At 33.5% G+C, this 21,476-nt stretch overlaps 1 protein-coding gene across 3 annotated transcripts in view; it reads left to right on the forward strand.

The window, feature by feature from the left end:
- Positions 1-21,476, forward strand: part of Phc3 (polyhomeotic homolog 3) — an 81,170-nt gene that overhangs the window by 35,569 nt on the left and 24,125 nt on the right. For 2 of the 3 annotated variants that reach the window (XM_071615480.1, XM_071615481.1), the window contains exons 7-10: positions 4,460-4,706; positions 10,908-11,779; positions 12,085-12,132; positions 16,551-16,704. In XM_071615480.1, the coding sequence (XP_071471581.1) occupies positions 4,460-4,706; positions 10,908-11,779; positions 12,085-12,132; positions 16,551-16,704 (1,321 nt within the window). The remainder of the gene's footprint in view (positions 1-4,459; positions 4,707-10,907; positions 11,780-12,084; positions 12,133-16,550; positions 16,705-21,476) is intronic. The other variant, XM_027942120.3, reaches the window with a different exon arrangement.

The following is a 21,476-nucleotide window of genomic DNA, read 5'->3' on the forward strand; positions in this document are numbered from 1 at the left end:
GCATATTATTTTCTTTAGTAATAAAGGCTAGTTTTCACATGAGTGTATGAAGGTGGTAGTCAGTTAAACTCAGGGCTGTTACAAGGAATAAATGTGACAACAATCAAAAAGTACTTAGCATAGTACCTGCTATACAATATCATATAGTACTAATTACTATTTTTGTTCTACATTGTCTGAAAATGAATATAAAGTTGGTTCTAGGATTTTAAGTAGCTAGTAGTAAAGAGAGAAACACAACCACTTAAAGGATTTACAGTTCTCAAGGTAAAAAAAACCAGTTGCTTGGGAAAACACAACTGTTTTTAACATGCTCTCTAGAACACAATTTGTTTATGAGTTCTCATGAAGAAAAAATCTTAGGGGTGTGTGTGAGAGTGTGCGTGTGTGTGTGGTATAGCACTGAGGAATCAACCAGGGACCCTTTACCACTGAACCATATCCCCAGCCCCCTTTTAAAGTTTTTTTTATTTTGAGACAAGTTCTCAAAGTTGCTGAGGCTGACCTTGAATTTGGAATTCTTCTGCCTTGGCCTCCTAAATTGATGGGATTATAGGTATGCACCACCGTACCAGGCTTTACAACATCTTTAATGTGAGTATAGTCAAATTAGTTTATTAAAGTATAATCCCAGGTATTCAGGATGCTAAGGCAGGAGGTTTGTGAATTCAAGGCCAGCCTAGACAGTATAGCAAGACCATGTCTTAAACAAACAAGTAAATAAAAAAGTGGTCTTTGAGTCCAGTTTGATGTGGTCTGTGTGATGATCTGTCTTAATTCAAGAATGTGCTTTCAAGGAACTGTAGAACTGGATTGACCTTTAGGAATCTCTTGACAAATGTTTTTTTTTTTCTTTGCTGGGCTTTGGAAAGGGGAGTGAATAAGGCTAACAGTGGTAGGTGATGCTAAGGCTTTTTAACACTGAGGGTAACTTTCCTCAAGTTCAGAACTGTTTTGGAAAATTTCTGCTGTACTCTGATTTAATTTTTTTTTTTTTTTTTTTTTTTTTTGCAATTGTAGATGGACAGAATGCCTTCATTGTATTTGTTTGTTTTTATGTGGTGCTAAGGATCAAACCTGTGCCTCACACGTGTTAGGCAAGTGCTGTGCCACTGAGCTACAGCCCCAGCCCTTTACTCTGAGTTTTAAAATTATATTTGCAGTTTCTAAAAAAATTGTATTTGTAATTGATAGATATTTGAAGTTTTATTTTAATATTTTAAGCTACAAAAGTCAATATAGCATTTAATTTTTTCCTCAGCATTAGACAGTTTTTATAATATACTATTAAAAATGAGAAATTTGGGATATCTTACCCTTATTTATTATTTTAAGTGCTCCAGTCCTTCTATCATGCAAAAAGAAAAAATAATTTTAGAAAGATATTATAGGGCAAAAGATATATAGAGAGAGGGAGGAATAAGAAATTTCATTTACCAAGGGTATCTAGGGAATGAGAAGGTGACAGCCATTAAGATGTACCTTGTATAAAATTTGTCCACAATAGGTAGGCCGTGTATATTTGATGTAATAATAGTTAAGGGTTTTTAAAATTTGGATTTTGGAAATTATAATACAGTCTTTCCCATCAGCATTAATCTCGCCTTAGAATTGTTAAATCTGAATCTTAGATAAGTACTATACAATTTGATATAGAAATTAATAAAATCCATTCATAGTATGTATATATATCTATCTGGTTTCTTTTTTATAAACATCTGTGTCCCAGTCTCTGCTCTATGGCCATACAGATAAAAAATAGCTAGAATTTAAAAGCTAGAAACTCAGCTTTGTTGCCAGCGCTGTGATATTGACTCTTAATTTCTTAGTTACCTTGCAATGATAGTATGCTATGATAATTTCTACAGCATTGGTTTGATTTGAATTAAATAACTGATGTAAGAGCATTTTGGCAGTGGAGACTCACTATAAAAATGTAAGGTGTGAAAATTAGCAAAAATACTTAATGCAAAATTAGACTCAAAATCAGAATGTTTCCCTCGTTTGATAATAGGAAAGGTTCAGGTGAAATGAAAATTGGATATAGATTGCCCCAATATTCCTTGTCTTAGGATGGATTTTTTTTCTCCCCCGAAACCAAGCTGTGTCAAGGAAATCTGAACATGTGGTCTATTAACAGCTAAATTATGTTTTGGCAATATAGTTTACATGGTTGGGATTTATGTATAAGTTTTTATACACACACACAGATTATATATATATATATATATATATATATATATATATATATATATATATATAGCATTGTATATAAATATATACACATGTATTTTCTTGCAGAATTCAGAAACAACGGGAAAATTAGAATGTACTCTAGAAATGGATATGGTGCAGGTTTTAGGATTCATTGTGTCAAATCTTCATTTATTGTGAATATGCTTTTCACTTCAAGGAATGCTCTCAAGATTTTCAGATGATTATTTACCCTTTGGTTATCATTTTTGCATAGTCTGTTTTATAGATTATTTACAGCTAACATAGATTCTATATTGTCTTTCTTTACCTGGGAGATTTTAATGTGCCTCCATCAGATACTTTGTTGAGGTTTTTGGGGTATATATGAACAGATTTCATTGTTAGCCTGAGAACTGAGTATACTGAAAGAAAAACGCTGTGTAAGATGTATTTCAAAATCAGATATAGGAGAACACCTGAGATTTGTGAAGTTTTTGATATGTTTAAACACTGAAATGTAGGGAGTACAAAAAGGAGTGTTGGGCTGGAGTTGTGGCTCAGCGGTAGAGTGCTCATCTAGCACCTGTGAGGCCCTGGGTTCGATCCTCAGCACCACATAAACATAAAATAAAGGTATTGTGTCCAGCTACAACTAAAAAAAATAAAATAAAATAAATTTTTTAAAAAAAGGAATGTTAGAGATAGAACCTATTAGCTAGCCATAGTCTCAGTATTTCACAGACACATACATTAATAATTCTAAAGTAAGCTAAGACATTGTGCTGTAGGCCAATATGATCCCAATTCTATGGAAAAATCCTTTTAGAGGAAAGGGAAAAAACTGTTTTCCAACAAAGGGCTTTGGGGTTATTGCTCTAGGAGCATGAATGGGATTTTATTAGGCTTGGAAGAATGGACTTCAGGAGATAACTCTGAGGTGGATTGGCATTTAGGCAAGAGGAGTTTGTGGGGGAAATGAAGGAAGTGCTAGATATGTTTTGAATGGGGAACAGAACAGTTTGGCAAGAATGTGAGAATTGTGGGCTAGAGGAATAGAAAATGCGGCACAAAATGGTTTGGGCCTAGATTGTGAAGGGTTTGAGTAGCAGTCTGAGAAATACCTGCATTGGTGATTTTATTTTTGTATTAAACTTTAATAATACAGTGGTTATTAGTCCATTATGTTAACATTGATAACTAAATATTTGAGAAAAATCAGATGTTCCATATAGTTTCACTTAGAAAATTCTTTCAGTAGCTTAGAATAGAATTGATTAAAACTTAGACTTCCTAACATGAACATTTTTTCAGTACCTGCTGTTGACTGAACACTACATTGGAACTTGGACAGAAGAAATATAGCCTTTAAGCATCAATTAATGATGTATTTTAAGAAAAAGGGCACACATGAAACTGAAAAACACTTATTTATAAAGCAGCAGTATGTTATTTGCTTTGTCACTTTGCAATTTCTTTTACTTCAGTTTCCTTCTCAGGACCAGTGCTAGCACTAAATGTATTTGGTATATTTATTCCAGATAAGCAAGAAGTTAGGCAGCTTACTTTCTGCCTTGCTGTTTGGAAATGTTATAAATCTCAGGTGAGAGTAATTGGGATAATCCTTGCCTCCATCCACATATAGTATATGTAGAATAGCCCCAAGTATAGATAGGAGCTATCACACAAACCATGAACAATTTTTTCAGTTCCTGAGAACTAGTTCTCAGAGGCAATGAGTGTTCAATAACAGCAACAAAATTTAACTAAATTAAAAAAAGAGTTTCTGAAAATGCTCTTAACAAGTATCACAATGGGGTAGGTGATTTGATGAATTAATTTTCCTTCTTACAAGATTAATATCCCCTTACAGTCTCTATAGTTAGAGCTGGTCACTTTTAATGTTATATGTTACAGAGTAGTTTCCTCATATTCATAGTCCATTTGAGATATAACCACCCACACACTCACAATCTGTTGTCATTTAGTCTTTCATGATTCATCCTTCCTCTGCATTATTCAATCCCTCCCTTCCCTTTCTCTCCCCTTACCCCTGCCCCTTACATCTTTTTAAAAATTACTGCATGATATTTAAGATGTGATTACTTAGAATAATTCTCCTTTTCTTCAGGATTAACCACTTGTTTTAAGTACTTGGAATGTGTGACAAGTATAATATAATATAATATAAATGTGTTGTCATTGTAATGATTACCACATCAAAATCATCTGTTTTCATCCTTATTTTCTGTTATGTGATTCTTAGGTTCAGAATTTAACATTACGCAGCCAGAAGTTGGGTGTGTTATCTAGCTCACAGAATGGTCCACCAAAAAGCACTAGTCAAACTCAGTCATTGACAATTTGCCATAACAAAACAACAGTGACCAGTTCTAAAATCAGCCAACGAGATCCTTCTCCAGAAAGTAATAAGAAAGGAGAAAGTCCAAGTCTGGAATCACGAAGCACAGCTGTCACCCGGACATCAAGTATTCACCAGTTAATAGCACCAGGTAGGATAAAACTTTTATTTTATACTTGCTTTGTTTATTTTCTTAGCAGACAGAGCAAAAACAAAGATGTCTACGACTTGAATAAGAATGACATTTTAAAATGTGAATTTCCTGAGTTAAAGAACATCTCTCTATGTAGCTTTTTAAAAGGAGAGATTTAAAAAGCCCAATAGCTAAAACAGTAAAATAGACATTCTTTGTTAATTGATGGTTGACTAATGTCTTTATTGAGTGCTGGTCTCTCCTTGTAGAAATAAAATCTTTTAGCTTTTAAAAGAGATTTGCCTACTATGTTGCCTATAGTTTATTATATTTTAGTGGAACAAATTTAAAAGCTTCTAAAAAAGCAAATACGTTATTCTGTTTAAAGTCATCTATGGGAAGAATTTGTCACTTTCCAAAAATGAGGACTATGCAAATAAGGAAAGTTATTTTCCTTACTATGTTTTTTTTTCCCCCTCTCTGATTTCATCTGGGAGAAAGATGTCAGGGAATCGGCTAAGTCACTTTCATTCGTGTCAAGCTTTAAAGCTCACCTGTGCTTCCTCTTCTTTCTACAGATAACCTTGCCTCATGGTTCTTACACTGAAAATGTTGGGGCCATCCCATCCAGTGTGAGCTTCCTATCTCTTACATTCATCTAAGTATTTTTTAGGATTGAGCTTCCTTCACTTCTAATAAGATAAAGTGTTACCTGCTTTCTTCTTAAGATCAATACCATTTGCTTATGAGCCCATCTTTTTTTTTAACCTGTTCCTGACCTTGTTTAATAGTTACTGTAGCATGTTTTATCTTCTCATGCTGATCCTTTGCTTCTCGAGCATGTTAGGTCTTCCCTATTCTTAACATATCTGCATATTTTCTACAGCAGTATAACTGTTATTTATTGTGTATGTGTGAAAGAGATGCACTAGGCTAGACACTTCATAAAAAAAAAATCCTTTGTTCCAACAATCTCATTAAGCATCATCGTTCTGTTTCTTTTTACCTGGTTTTATCTTTTTTTTTTTTCCTTTTTTCCCTTCTTTGCAGTACTGGGTGCTCTACTGTTGAGCTATATCCTCAGTCCCTTTAAAAAACAATTACTATTTTTTTTTTTCTATTTTGAGACAGGGTACTAAGTTGCCAGGGCCAGTCTCAAACTTATGATACTCCTGCCTTAGTCTCCTGGGATACCAGGCATGTGCCCCCACTAACTGCTTTACTTTTTAGAAAGTTTTTCTACACTATTGAAGTTTGCTTTTTTTCCTACTTACATCTATTTCTATTTTCATTTTTCCTCTATGTTAAATTTAACATCATTCACTACTTCACCAAATGTCAGAATTTTGGGTTGGTCTGATTTCTCTAGTTAAAAATTTCTCCTCACTGAATACTTGTAACATTTTGTGCTCTTGTATGGTTCTTTTTTTCTTTTATAGTTATCTATATAATTATTGATCTTAGCTTCTCTACTAGATAGTAAAGTCCTTAAGGGGAGATATAATATTGAGTGTTTCTGTATTACCTTTTTTTTTTGATACTGGGGGTTGAACTCAGGGGAGCTTAACCACTAAGCAGCATCCCCAGCCATTTTTATTTTTTACTTTGAGACAGGGTTTTGCCGAGTTGCTGAGGGCCTCCTTAAGAGGCTGGCCTTGAACTTGCAATCCTCCTGCCTCATCTCCCAAATTCCTGGGATTATAGGCATATACCATTGTACCTGGATGATTCCTGTATTTTTGATAGATTATGTTGAAAATTCTGATTTTTTTTTCCAGTTAGAGTACTCTCTTTAAGGAAATGTGGGATATCTCTCTCTCTCTCTCTCTCTCTCTCTCTCTCTCTCTTTCTCTCTCAGTTGGGAACTCTTTTAGGTTTAGTTCAAGCAAGGAGATTTACTTTTGGATTATTAGGTCCTCTTAACCAATACCCGGTTGCAAGTTGCAACTTACTCTTTCCTCTTTGGTTTGTAGTTTGCTAATTATCTTTACTGTTATAAGGGCAATATTTTATGTAGGTAATAACCCAGACTGCCAGAGTCTCAGGTCACTTTCAGTTCCAGATTCAGATCTTACTTACATTAACCAAATTCCAGTTTTCCACGATCCTGTTGATTAGAAAAAAAATCATACCAGAACATCTTAAACCACATAAACCTTCCCAGGTACCAAACTTATAAGTTTGTTTAAGCCTCATGTTGCTATTACTCAAAGCAATTCATATGTTCTGGCAAGGCAGCAGCTATATTTTATACTCTCCTAGTTTCTCTCCTCTTATTGATGGGAAGTTAATCTGAAACTAAGATATTTTGAGAGATTATAGAATTGGTAACTTGGCCTTTTCCTCGACCAGAACTGTTGCTTCATTTTAAATATTAAAAAAAACTACCTGTGTTCTAATGTAAACCACATTAATAATAATTATATTGGACATGTTTATTGTTTCCTTTATATGTATTTTTAGAATGCTAAAATAATATTTTCTGAACCACTTCTCCTTGGGTGTAGAATTCCTGCTTGTTAGTAATTCTTTGTGTGTGTGTATATATATATACTGGGGATTGAACCCAGAGGCATTAACACTGAGCTACATCCCCATTCCTTTTTATTTTGAGACTCTCTTGTTAAGTTGCTGAAACTGGCTTCGAACTTGTGATCATCCTATCTCAGCCTCCTGAGTCATTGGGATCACTGGCATGCACCACCTTGGCCTGGCAGTAATTCTATTTTAATGCCTTCAGTAAAGGCAAACTTAAACCAAATGTATCAAAATCATGAACTGTATTAGAGCTGAAAATTTTTAAAACAGTTTTTAGAGCTTTTATTAAATTAGTCTAATTAGAAAATACATCATTTTTTTGCACACATTAATTAAGTATACAATGAAAATATCTGCTTTAGCTGCTATAGTAAAATACCTCAAACTGGGTAGCTGGAAAGCCCAAGATTAAGGTCTGGCAATATACAGTTTATGGTGAGATGTCTTGGTTTGCAGATGACCTTTTTCTTGTTATGTGCATTTCCTCTGTATGCACAGTGGGGTAGAGGTAGCTCTTTGATGTCTCTTTAACATAAACACACAAATCCTGTCACTTCAGGGCCCTACCCTTAAACCTCATTTAACTTTGATTAATCTTTAGATGCCAGGGAAGTTAGGGCTTCAACATATGAATTTTGTGGGGTAGGGGAAACTGCCCATAACAAGTCCCTAGACTCAGGATTATGAGTTCTGTTAGACCCAGTGGTGTCCCTTACCTGCATTTAATTATCAAGAGTTTGTTAATCTGTAATATGTTGGATTAGTATAGTGCCATGCCTACCTCATGGCGTTGTAACTTGAGTGAAAAAATATATTATTATAAAGAACAGAGTTATTTGGGGCTGGGGCTATAGCTCAATGGTAGAGCACTTGCCTTGCAGGTGTGAGGCCCTGGGTTTGATCCTCAGCACCACAAATAAATAAATAAATAGAGATCGAGTCCATCTACAACTAAAAAAATATTTAAAAAAAATGTGTGTGTGTGTGTGTAGGAAAGAGAAATGATGCCAATCATTAGTCCTCCAAATAAAAATGATGCCAATCATTAGTCTTCCAAATATTAGGCCACCCTGATAATAATTGTTTAAAATCAGAGGAATTAAGCAACATGATGTGTTTTTCTAGAGTACTAGGCTTTTCTTGTATGATGGGGACATTGTTTCAGATATCCTCAAAATTGGGCTGGGGATGTAGCTCAGTGGTAGAGCACTTGCCTAGCATGCACCGAGGCCCTGGTTCCATCCCGAGCACCATTAAAAAAAATCACAGTTATAATGTCAAAATATTTTTCTCATGTGGCTTATGAACTAATGCAAAATATATAAATTTATTTTGACTTCTGATCCAAGAAAAATTTAATGTAGGTGAAATAGGCTATTACTCTATTGAATTATCAGCTCTAGAATATAAACAGATCATTTACTCTCTAGCGCACAGAAATCAAGTATATGATAAATTTAGGCTGGGTGTGGTGGCACATGCCTGTAATTATAGTGTTTTGGGTGGCTGAGGGAAAATCACAAGTTCAAAGCCAGCCTCAGCAACTTAGTGCCCTAAGCAGCTTTGTGAGACCCTGTCTGAAAGTTAAAAAAAAATAAAATAATAAAAGATCTGGGGGTGTAGCTCAGTGGTAAAGCACCCCTGGATTCAGTTGCTAGTAACAGCAACAACAACAAAAGAAAATGGTAAATATAATTTATATTTTAATATAATTTATACTTTAAAATTGAATTAAAGTTTATTTCCTTATGTATAGGAAGGGGATAATAATTTCTACCTACTCCACAGGCATTTTATAAATATAGATGAGACATGTGAAAGCATCTTGCCTTGGAGGAAAACCACTATATGAAAATCTGAGATTTTGTTAATCCACCTTCTTTGAATACTGTATAACATAGTCTATATGCACACATTTATAAAGAGCTGACAGTCTTTGTTTGAAGTACCAGTCTACTTACTATGTGAAAATTATTTTGTTAGATGAAATTTTAAACTTAATTTCCATGTGTGTGTATTTTGCAGTGCTGGGGATTAAACCTAGGGCATGCTAAGTATGTTTATGCTCTACCACTGAGCTACACCCTCAGTCCCTCATTCTTTAAAATTAATTACTAGATATCTACTGAATCTTCTAAACACTCTTTATTGAGATGTTAATTAGATGTTAATTTCTTTAATGGATCCCTAAAATTTTAAATAATAACCAAATGTGAAAGTATTTAATAAAAAAGGTGCTGGAAGTTTTTATAAGGCTTTCGTTACACATGTTGTTAAATGTAAAAGTAGATAAAAGGAGCTGGGGTTGTGGCTCAGTGGCAGAGCACTTGCCTAATACATGCGAGGCCCTGGGTTCCATCCTCAACACCACATGAAAATAAATAAAATAAAGGTGTTGTGTCCAACTACAACTAAAAAGTAAATATTTTTTAAAAAGCATTTTAAAAAAGTAAATACAGGGCTGGGGCTGGGGCTCAACAGTAGCGCACTTGACTGGCATGTGTGAGACATTGGGTTTGATTCTCAGCACCACGTATGAATAAATAAAAAAATAAATAAATAAATTAAATGCAAGTCTTTCAGACATGTAATAGAACTTTTATCATTTTCTGAAATTTCAGAAAAAAATTTTAAATAGTTTGCAGTTTATCTTATAACAAACCCAGTTTCTATTTTTACTTACATAGGGAGGATTTTGCTACTCTATGTAAATATGTGCACCAGCATGCAGAAGAGGCATAATGATGGGGCAACTCTTCATAGCTCAATTATGATATCCTATATATTTTTATCCCTGTTGTGAATGTTTCTTCAGTGAAGAAGATCTGATACCATCTCTTATGAATTACCGTGGGTTTTTGTGGTGGGGGGAGCGTTAAAGAAGATCCTTTAGACAGCATGGGCTTCTGATTGCCTCATTTTCTGCAAGCAAAACTAGTGTTCTCCTAGTTTTGGAATGGCCTCTAAGTTTCACTTATTATAATGGTTATTTAACTATGCTGTAAGACTTACACATATTTTGCTTAATTGAATTACATTTTTATACAAAACATTTTCTCTTCCTGGAAAAATAAACAGAATATTTGATCTCAAATTTTGAAACTTATTTAGGTAACTTTGTAATCTTGCCTATGTTTAGACATAGGATGAGATATTTATTAATTTTAATATACAGTTTTATGACTTAAAGTTACCTTTCTATGTACTATACTTGTTCATCTATGATACTCTCAAAAAGAAATTCAAGTGCATAAATTTTGCTAAAAGTTAATGTGGCTATTCTGATTGACCGATAAATAGATTATTTTAGGCAGTTTTCTATTGGAACTTTTCATAGTACAGGTATTTTATCACATTTTTATAGTCTTGGGGCTGGGATTGTAACTCAGTGGTAGAATGCTTGCCACTGGGTTCAGTCCTCAACACCATAAATGAATGAATGAATGAATGAATGAATGAATGAATCATGTCCATCTACAAATAAAAATATTTTTAAAAAACTTAGTCTTTCAAGGAAAAACTGTTTCTTACAAAATTTCAAATTACCCTTATCTTAAAGACTTGCTATAGAATTCTAAATGATTATGTCCTTCATGATGTGAAGTTTCTACCTTTATATTTATTTAAAATTTTCTGACATTTTTTGAAATCAGTACTAATTGTTATTTTTTTTTCTCACAGCTTCATATTCTCCAATTCAGCCTCATTCTCTAATAAAACATCAACAGATTCCTCTTCATTCACCACCTCCCAAGGTTTCCCATCATCAGCTGATATTACAACAACAACAGCAGCAGATTCAACCAATCACACTTCAGAATCCAACTCAAGATCCACCCCCATCCCAGCACTGTATACCACTCCCAAACCATGGCCTTCCTCCAGCTCCAAGTAATGCCCAGTCACAGCATTGTTCACCAATTCAAAGCCATCCCCCTCCTCTAACCGTGTCTCCCAATCAGTCACAGTCAGCACAGCAGTCTGTGGTAGTGTCTCCTCCACCACCTCATTCACCAAGTCAGTCTCCTACTATAATTATTCATCCACAAGCACTTATTCAACCACACCCTCTTGTGTCATCAGCTCTTCAGCCAGGGACAAATTTGCAGCAGTCTACTGCTAATCAGGTACAACCCACAGCACAGTTGAATCTTCCATCCCATCTTCCACTCCCAGCTTCTCCAGTTGTACACATTGGCCCAGTTCAGCAATCTGCCTTGGTGTCCCCAGGTCAGCAGATTGTGTCTCCAGCATCACACCAGCAATATTCAACCCTACAATCCTCTCCAATCCCAATTGCAACCCCTCCACAGATGTCAGCATCTCCTCCAGCTCAGATTCCACCACTGCCCTTGCAGTCTATGCAGTCTTTACAAGTGCAGCCTGAAATTCTATCCCAGGGCCAGGTTTTGGTGCAGAATGCTTTGGTGTCAGAAGAGGAGCTTCCAGCTGCAGAAGCTTTGGTCCAGTTGCCATTTCAGACTCTTCCTCCTCCACAGACTGTTGCGGTAAACCTACAAGTACAACCACCAGCACCTGTTGATCCACCAGTGGTAAGCCCTTGGAAGCTCTTTGACTTTCTTGCTGAACTAAAAGTAAAAACTTTTTTCTCCCACACTGTTATATTGCTAAACCTAAATGCCTATGAATTTTAAAAGCTTGGTATTTCCGTATGTCAGTATTCTGACAAACATGCTATATGGGCAAAAAAAAAAAAAAAAAAAAAAATGCCATTATTTATTGTAGTATGGTTGCATGCTTGATAATCTGTGATGGTTATTTAAGTCCCTCGTTAATTTTATTACTATTTAAACAAATCCATCTGCTATCTTTACAGAGTTGATTTTTTTTCCCCAAGGGAATGCATTTGAACCAGTGTCATCTGCACAAAGTTTTTTCTCTTAAGGTGATTATCCTTCATAGATCCCTTCTGTTGGCTTGTGTGTTCTTGTGGTTTATCTAGCTACCCTTTTTGGTTGTATGCATTCAGAAGTCCTGGGCCTTGAGAGGCTTTGGTTTCAAGGTGGAGGAGGTATGCTTGTATGATGTAATTTTTTGGTAAAATTATATTTTGTAATTAAAATTTTATAAATAATTATTCTAGGAAAGAGCCCAAGTTTGCAAAAAACATAACTGATATTTTATTTCTACTGAGGGAAAGTATATACTTAAAATATTTCTAACTTAAAAAGCTAAAAAATCTCAGTAAAAATTGCAACGCTGGGAATGGAAGAAAATCTACGGAAGGAGTAAAAATTTTGAGTAATTGAGATTGTAATGAAATTTATTAGAATAAACTTCTAAAAATGGTTACATGTTGTTTAGAAAGGAAAATTATCTTGAAAAACATTTAAAAATAGCATCTAAGGGATTTATAAAATAGTTTACAATAAATTTGGAATAAGAACTCTAAAATATTTAGTCAGAATAATCCAATTTATATTTTTTACATTTTATATTTTTATATTTTGTATTTTATAAATCCAATTTATATTTTTTTCTTTTCCTTTTAGTACTGAGGGTTGAACTCAGGGCTTCTTGCATACTAGATACATTCCCAGTGCTTTTACTTTTATTATGATACAGGGTCTTGCTAAGTTGTCAGGCTGGCCTTGAATCTGTGATTCTTCTTCCTTAGCCTCTTGAGTAGCTGGGATTTCAGGTTTGAGCAACCATGCCCCACTCATAATTAATACTGAGAAGAAGAATTTTCCTAAAAGGAGGTTTTTGCATCATACCTCACTGAAAATATTTTATTACTTAAAAGCTAATTGGCTTAGAATGGAAAGGAGTTTCAGAGTCTCCATAATGGGAAACATTTGGGATCTCAGAATGCAAATTTATAGATATTTTATTCTTATCATTCTGAGTGATCTTAATAAGCATAGATTGAATTCCACTTGCTGTTACCCTTTTTAACAGACCTTCACAGAAACAACAGTACTAGAAATGTTTGCCATTTATAATTATTATGTCTCTATATTTTCTTTTAATGGATTTCTTAAGAGTTTACAGTGGGTACTGTCACAAAAACTGTTTAGGAATTATATGGTATCTTCAGAGAAATCAAATTTAATTTAAATTTTATTTTCTATCAGGTTCAGTTGTTTGGCTCTTAACAAGTAAAAAATAAAACACCTGCATATTCCTTATATTTTCTAATTGTTTTTATTAAGGGAAAAATATTTGGGTAGAAATATAAAAAATAGAACACTTTAAAAACTAATTAAATTAAAACTGAAAATATTTAAGGTTGCATTTTGTTGATTCTTGCCTACCTCCCTTTTAAAGATTTTTTTTTTTTTTTGAAAAAAGTTTCTTATCTCATTTTTGGAAGAGTTTTTTCCTATGAAATACATAATTTTCTCTGTATCACGGATATAGTCATTATGCTTGCTGTAGATGTTTTCCATTTACCTTTCCTCATCTTTTAACTTTCTTTGAGTAACATAGCTCTGTTTGTTAAATTACTATATTTTCTTCTATAATCTTTGTATTATTTTTCCATCAAAACACTTTTATTTACAAATTACAGTTTCTTGGTGGTTCCAAATATTTAAGGTAGAGAGATATACTTATTTCTTTAGAGATGAAGTTTTGAAAGATAATAGTGAATTATCAAAGTGAAATCAGTATGTTTTTTGAAAGACATTTATAAAAGCATTAAAGTTTTTAATTGACATTTGGGTATAAATGAGATATGTTGAGGGTAGATAATTTAGAACTAATAAACAAATGTTCCTCAGTTTATTTAGGAAAGGGAGACAGATGGGAATAATGGACTTTATTGAGGTAAGTTTGGCAGTCTTTGTTATTTTTAGAATAGTTATAGTTACAAGTTAAGCAGAAAATGTGATGTGTAGTTTCCTAATGATCTTTTGAGCAAAACCTCCACTTTGCTGTTTTCAATATTTTAGTTATTGCATTTAGATTTCTTTGTGCTGATCATGCCAGATGTCTGTGACAGATTTGTTTTTGCCTACTTCTTTATTAACTTACTTTGCCTTTACATGGGAAATTGGAAGAAAAGTATGTATAGTTAGCCTTAACTATAGAGAATGAAAAGTATTTTACAGTATTCTTTGATGGATTATTTTTTAATGCTGTTTGTGTTAAAACTTCATCCTTTAAAACACTTTCATTATTTAAAAAAAAAAATCAGTTCAGTGTATGATAAGCTTTGATTCCTTAAAAGGTACTATAGCAAATAAATGTTTGAGTAACATGCTGACAGCATTAAGATGAAAGTGACAGTTTCAGCTTTTCTTTGGAAGAAAAGTAGTATCTACTCAAGAAAATGCTATCCACATAAAATTGAACTGGTTAATAAAAAACATACTTGTCTAAATACGCAGGATTAATTCCCCAACCACTCAGACACATTAATGGGGTACCAGAAAAGTTTCTTTCTTTCCTTTTTTATAAAAAATTTTTTGGTTAACCCCGAAATGTCTTTCTAGTTGATTTTCCCTATATTGGGTATTAACATCATTTTTAAAATTACTATTATCAAGAACAGATATTAGCATTGTTACACTGTATAATAATAAATGATTGCTTTCTTCTGAGACCATACATGAGGCAAGGAATCTATTTTGGTGAAGCAGTTTTCCAGATGTAGAGTTATAAGAGAATTATTTTAATAACATTACCTACTTAGAGGCTGATTGAGATAATTCAGAATATTGCACTTGATATAAAGTTATCAGTAACAACAGAATTTTTTATTTTTTATATTGTTTTTGCCATACCTGTTATCCAACCCAGGGCCTTGTACATAATAGGCAAGTACTCTAACCATGTGCTACACCCCTGGCCTAGCTAGTAATGTAATTTTTAAGTTTTAAAAAAGACTAAAAATGTCTGGGGTTGTGACTCAGTGGCAGAGCGCTTGCCTAGCATGTGTGAGGCACTGGGTTCGTTCCTCAGCACCACATATAAACAAATAAAATAAAATAAAACAAATACAGGTTCATCAACGTCTAAAAAATATTTTTAAAAAAGGACAAAAAAAATTGGGGGCATTATAATCATTTAAAAAACTTTTTTTTTTAGTAGAGGCTGGGGCATATTTTTATTTTTATTTGTAACTCTCTTTCTTGTTGTTATGTGTATCTATGAAGTTTCATCTATAAACATGACTCATGCTGGATTCAGAAATCTTGATCACTTTAATTTTATATAGTTATCAAAATTTTTATTATTAAAAAATGTTAGATGTCACAGTTATTTTGTGAATATTGTTGATTTTTACTGGAATATTAATCAGTTTCGTTAAACAATTCTAAAAAACTCATAATCCTTTATAAATTTAGGTAAAAGCCTAGCACATTTATAAGGAGGGAGGTGAACTGTTTTGTAGCTTTGTTTTTAGTGTCTTTATCATCTTTCATAAATAAATGGTTAAATAAATAATAAATGATGACCAGTTAAAATACTTATATTATAATGTCTCTAGAAATGCACTTTGAAAATTAAGCCTTCAGTTTAATAAGTTAGTTATTTCTATTTATAATGCTTTTTTTTCAGAGATCTTTTGATTCCCTGTTCTCTTTTAAGTATAATCTTTACAGTTAAATAACAGGGTAGTTAAAGATTTAAAACCTTTCCCCCATAAATATGGAACAATATTAAAAAACTAAAATATACATCCAAATGGCTTAGTGTGTGTGTGTGTGTGTGTGTGTGCATGTGTGCATGTGAGGGTTTTAAAGAAAGTTATATTTTGCATACATGACTAGCTTGCAGATTCATTAATTCTTGAGTAGAACAGAAAAGGAAAGATAAGTTGCATTTTTTTTAAGCTTTTGGACATTACTTTTCATAGTTTAATCTTTAGTTCACAACATTATGATAAAAAGAACCTGGGATATAGTTTTAATGACAGTACTTTTCCTGACCTATTATATTATTTTGGAAATTTGCTTAGTGTGCTTTTGAAAATTCCTGTTACCTACTTGGACTTTGACAAGTAGAAATTAAAAGACACAGTAGTAGTATTCTTGAGATTGATATTTGATTATAGTGAAATCAAAACTTTTTAAAATTCTCAAAATTAAGAATATGCTTAGCTTTGACTATTATTATTTTGGAAAACTTTTGGCCTAGATAACTGATACACAGCTGGATTTCAGTGAAATATTAATCAAGTATTATGAAAAACTTCATTTGAGTGATTATAAGGTTTTCCTTTCAACTTGTCAGAATAGTCATTTTTACTGTTTTAAAGTTTAATACACTTAGAATTTAATTTTTTAAAATCAAGAATACCTCATTAAATGTATTTTTGGAAACATTTTAAGGCAGTGTGGTTTATCATTGCAGGTTTATCAAGTAGAAGATGTGTGTGAAGAAGAAATGCCAGAAGAGTCAGATGAATGTGTCCGGATGGATAGAACCCCACCACCACCCACGTTGTCTCCAGCAGCTATAACTGTGGGAAGAGGAGAAGATCTGACTTCTGAACATCCTTTGTTAGGTAAGAAAATGTCAGCATATAGGGGAATTTTTCTATTTGATTAACGTGAGTAATGAGAAGTATTTTTTTCAACTAGAGATGGTATTAAACTAATTTGTTGCTGTGGTTAACTATAGCAAAAGGTAGATTAGAAGTCAAGATTTCAAAAGATTTTATTTTCCTTCTTGGAAAACTATTTAATAGCAGGGAAACTTTGCAGTTTATATATTTTTCAATACCACTCAAATGAAAAACATGCCTTTGCAAATCTTCTAATTTTCAGTCGCTTACGCTTATACAGATGTGTTTCATATGCCTATTCAGATTCTTGAATTATTTTCATCTTAAAAGTTAGAATAAATAAAAATTCTCTCAAAAGATTTAAATTACACTTTCTAAAAATCATAAAGCATTCTAAATCATACCTGATATTCACTTATTTGTAATCAAGAAGACCAAGTGCTTTTAGTTTCTTTAATATTATAGTACTTTTCTTAAAAGAGACATAAGTTTTTAAAAATTCTTGCATTTAAGTAAATTCTTATTCATTAATTCATTACTACTTATGAATTCAAGTACATCTCCTGAACATCCTTCCTCACAATATCAAAGTTCTTGTGAACCTTAGGTATCTTATTGAAATATTAGTTTAGCTTACAACTCAGTGTCTCATCTTAAAACAGATAAGTTCCATGTTTTTTTTTTTTTTTTTAATTTATGAATATTCTATCTGGATTGGGGGTTGGCAAACTAGTTCACTTTCAGATATCTTCTGCTGCCTATTTTTGCATGGCTGAAGGTAAGGAGGGTTTTTAAATTTTTGAATAGTTGAAAAAAATCAAAATAATCATTGTTCATGTCATGTGAAAATTATTTGAAATTCAAACTTTATTGAACATAAAGTTCTGTGAAGCATAGCCATGCTTATTTGTTCAAATATTATCTATGGCTGCTTTTGTGCTACTATCCACAAAGATGAGTAGTTGCAAAGACCAAGTGGCCCTTCACTGAAAACCTGCTGACCTATGAGCTAAAATATATCAATATTGGTTTTGGCTTTTTTATAAGTATCCTATTCTGTTGAATATCTCCTGGCCCTCATGATTGTCTTCAGTTAAGAAAAACTACTGTAATAGGCATGGAAGCCAAATGTAATGGGACACTGACCCTGTTTTATACCAAAGGAACTCTTGCCCTCTTCTCTTCTTTATCATGCTACATCCTCTTTCCTTCCTTTCTCTCAAGCTTTTATTTCCTAACTACTAATGTGGATCTCTGTAAAGTATAAAAGGTGAAAATTAGTTTTCTTGTAACTTTTTCCTCTTCTGAATATTGAAAACATATAGTCAATAAAATTATATAAAGTAAGATGGATTAACATTATTTCCTTTTATATTCAAAGTAATACCTCAAAGATAGATTTAAGTCTGTAATATCAAATATATGTGGTTTTTTTACATGAAAAATGCATTTTGATGCTAACAGTTTTTCTGGAGTTTTGATTTAAATAGGAAAAAATATAAGTTTAATTGAGTATTAAACATGCATTGTGACTGTGATTTAATTACAAAATAAGCATCACTAATGATACTAAAACCAAATTTAAACATTTTTTGCAATGTTGAAACAATATCTTTACATATTTTCCTTAGGAATATATTCTGAGTTCCTGTGGATGCATATTCCTCTGGCTAAGTTGTCAACTACAATATAGTTATTTATCTTCCTTTAATTTCCTTCATACTTTTCACTCTTATATTGTACATGGGCGGTAGGTGGGGACAGGGGAATACAGGTTGATTTTTACAAACTCTCATCAACTAACTTGTGAAAATAGACTTGTTTCATCTAGGATTTAGTTTTTCTAAATCTTTTTTTCTAAGTAAAAGTATGCAAAAAGCTAGGAAAAGTTTTTAGCTTTTGAGTAGGAAATGAGCTGCTGAATAGACACTAAAGTCTATAAAATAGCAAAGTTATATAAGTTAAGATTTTCTAAAATACTTGCCTTAAATCTAAAAGGTTTCATAATTGTGTTTCTGTTCTATGGTAATATGTCACAATGTTTCTCATGATTTGGTTTTATTTTTGTCTTGATGGTATTAGGAATTGAACCCAAGGGTGCTCTACCACTGAGCTATATCCCCAGCCCTTTTTATTTTTCATTTTGAGACAGGGTCTTGCCAAGTTACTGAAGGCTTGAGTTGCAAAGGTTGACCTCAAACTGATGATCTTCTTTCCTCAGTCTCCTGAGTTAATGGGATTATAGGCATATGACACCACATTCAGCTGTTTTCAGTTTAACAGTTTTTTATAAACTGGCAATTAATAGGCTTCATCAAAAAGTCAGTAACTTACAGCTCTATTGCTTTCTTTCACTATTTCTTTATTTTTCTTTCTTTCTTTCTTTTTTTAACTGAGGTTCAAATCCAAGGGTGCTTTACCTCTGAGCCCCAGCCTTTCTTTTTTCTTTTTTTAATTTTAAATTTTGAGACAGGGTCTGGAGGCTGGCCTGGAACTTATGATCACCTGCCACAGCCTCCTGAGTCTCTGGAATTACAGATATGAGCCACTATGCCTGGCTTACAGCTCTATTTTTAACAAAATTTAGGACTAAGATTTAAATATACGATCTAAAAGCTAATTAGAATATACACCAAGCAGTATTTTCTTTTTTATATTTATTTTTTAGTTTTCAGTGGACACAACATCTTTGTTTGTATGTGGTGCTGAGGATCGAACCCGAGCCCCACGCATGCCAGGCGAGCGCGCTACCGCTTGAGCCACATCCCCAGCCCACCAAGCAGTATTTTCTTTCTTTGTGTTTTTGATGTGGTACCGGGGGTTGAACTCAGGGGTACTCAACCACTGAGCCACATTCCCAGTCCTATTTTATATTTTATTTAGAGACAGGTTCTCACTGAGTTGTTTAGCTCCTCGCTTTTGCTGAGGCTGGCTTTGAACTTGCGATCCTCCTGCCTCAACCTCCTGAGCTGCTGGGATTACTGGTGTGCGTGACCATGCCTAGCCCAAGCAGTATTTTCTGAACAAACCAAATTATACTTAATTATGTTTAATGCAGTATGTCTTAATCCATTTTGTGTTGCAAAATATAACAGAATACCACAAACTTGATCATTTATATTGAGCAAAAATTTATTTGGCTCCTGATTCTGGAATCTGGAAAGTTTAAGATCAAGGGGCTGCATCTAATGAGGACCTTCTTGCTGTGTCATAACAGGGTAGAAGGTATCACATGGGTAAGAGTATGCATGCAAAGGGGAGGTCAAACTCACTTTTATATCAGATCCATTCTGGTGATAAGAAACCCACTCCTAAGGTAACAACATTAATCAAATCTTGAGGGCTTTGCCTTCAGGATCTAATCACCTTTTAAAGGTCGCACCTCTTGTCAGTGTTATATTGAGGATTAAATTTCCAATACATGAACTTTGGGATTCAGACTATAGCATGCCACTTTGTATTTCTAAAGTAAGGAAGTATCATAAACCTATAAAGGATATTAAAATTTTATTTTGTTTCAGTTCCCCTATAGATTAATTTTATCTTTCCAACAGAAAAGAGAGTTCCCTTTCAGAATTTTTGTGTTTTTTATTATTTGGTATATGGGATAGGAGTTTTGTGGAATATTTTTGATAATACATATGTACAACTGTATATGTGTTACTAGAATTAGCATTTTTTATTGAGTTTTTAAAGATTGTGTGACCTTAGGCTTTCTAGTGTAGTTTACCTTTGTAAATTTGGTGGAAGTAAGTTAATTTATGACTGTAACAGTGCCATTAAAAACTACATAGTGATATTTATCATGTTGGTGATATTAATGGTGAATTGTTAGTGTTTCTATTGCTTGTTTCATTCATATTAATTAATTAATTAATGGTGCTGGGGATTCAACCCAGGACCTTGCATGTGGTAGGCAAGTGCTTTATTGTTAAACTAATCCCCAGCCTGAATTTCCATATCTGAGATGATATGCATAGGATTACTACCCTATTTTATTAGTTTATTTTAAATTTTTTTGTGGCACTAGGGATCAAACCCAGGACCTGTGCTTGCTAGGAAGTCTCTATTGCTGAGATAGATCCCTAACCCTACTACATATTTTTTATTTTTGGTACCATGGATTGAACCCAGGGCCACTTAACCACTGAGCCACATCCTCAACCCCTGCTACATATTCTATTAGCCGAGTTTTCTATTCTTTGGGGATTCCTACTCTTTCTTCTACTGTACCTAACTGGGTTATATTTTGAGTACCTTGATAGTTGGTATCAGTTCTTTTCATACTAATGGTGGAGAAGAATTAACAGAGCTGTTAAGAGCATGATGTCTAGGACCAAACTGCCTGGCTCAGTATCCGAGCTCCACTGCTTATTTGCTATGTGCCATTAAGGCAGGTAATTTAAGATGGAGATGATAATAGTATCTACCCATAGGCTAGCTGTAAAGATCAAATGAGTTAGAATATGTAAGGCATTGAACATAGTGCCTGGCATATGAATTGCTCAGAAGATATTATTATTTTCTTCAGACATCTATATTCACTGATATTCTTAAATAGCCACTGGTTCCATCTTTCCACTTTAGTATAGGCAGTAAAGGGCTGGTGCTACCAAATGGGTATAAAGTACCCATCATAGCTGTCAGGACCATCTTACTGTGGTCCTCAGAATTTGAAGAGAAAGAATCATAGGGATCCAGTCCAACATTTTGCATTTGACTAGTGCTGCAGTGTCCCAAAATTGACACATACAGTGCACATATATAGTGCC

Source organism: Marmota flaviventris, chromosome 8 (assembly GCF_047511675.1).
Source record: "Marmota flaviventris isolate mMarFla1 chromosome 8, mMarFla1.hap1, whole genome shotgun sequence".
NCBI classification, from domain to species: Eukaryota; Metazoa; Chordata; class Mammalia; order Rodentia; family Sciuridae; genus Marmota; species Marmota flaviventris.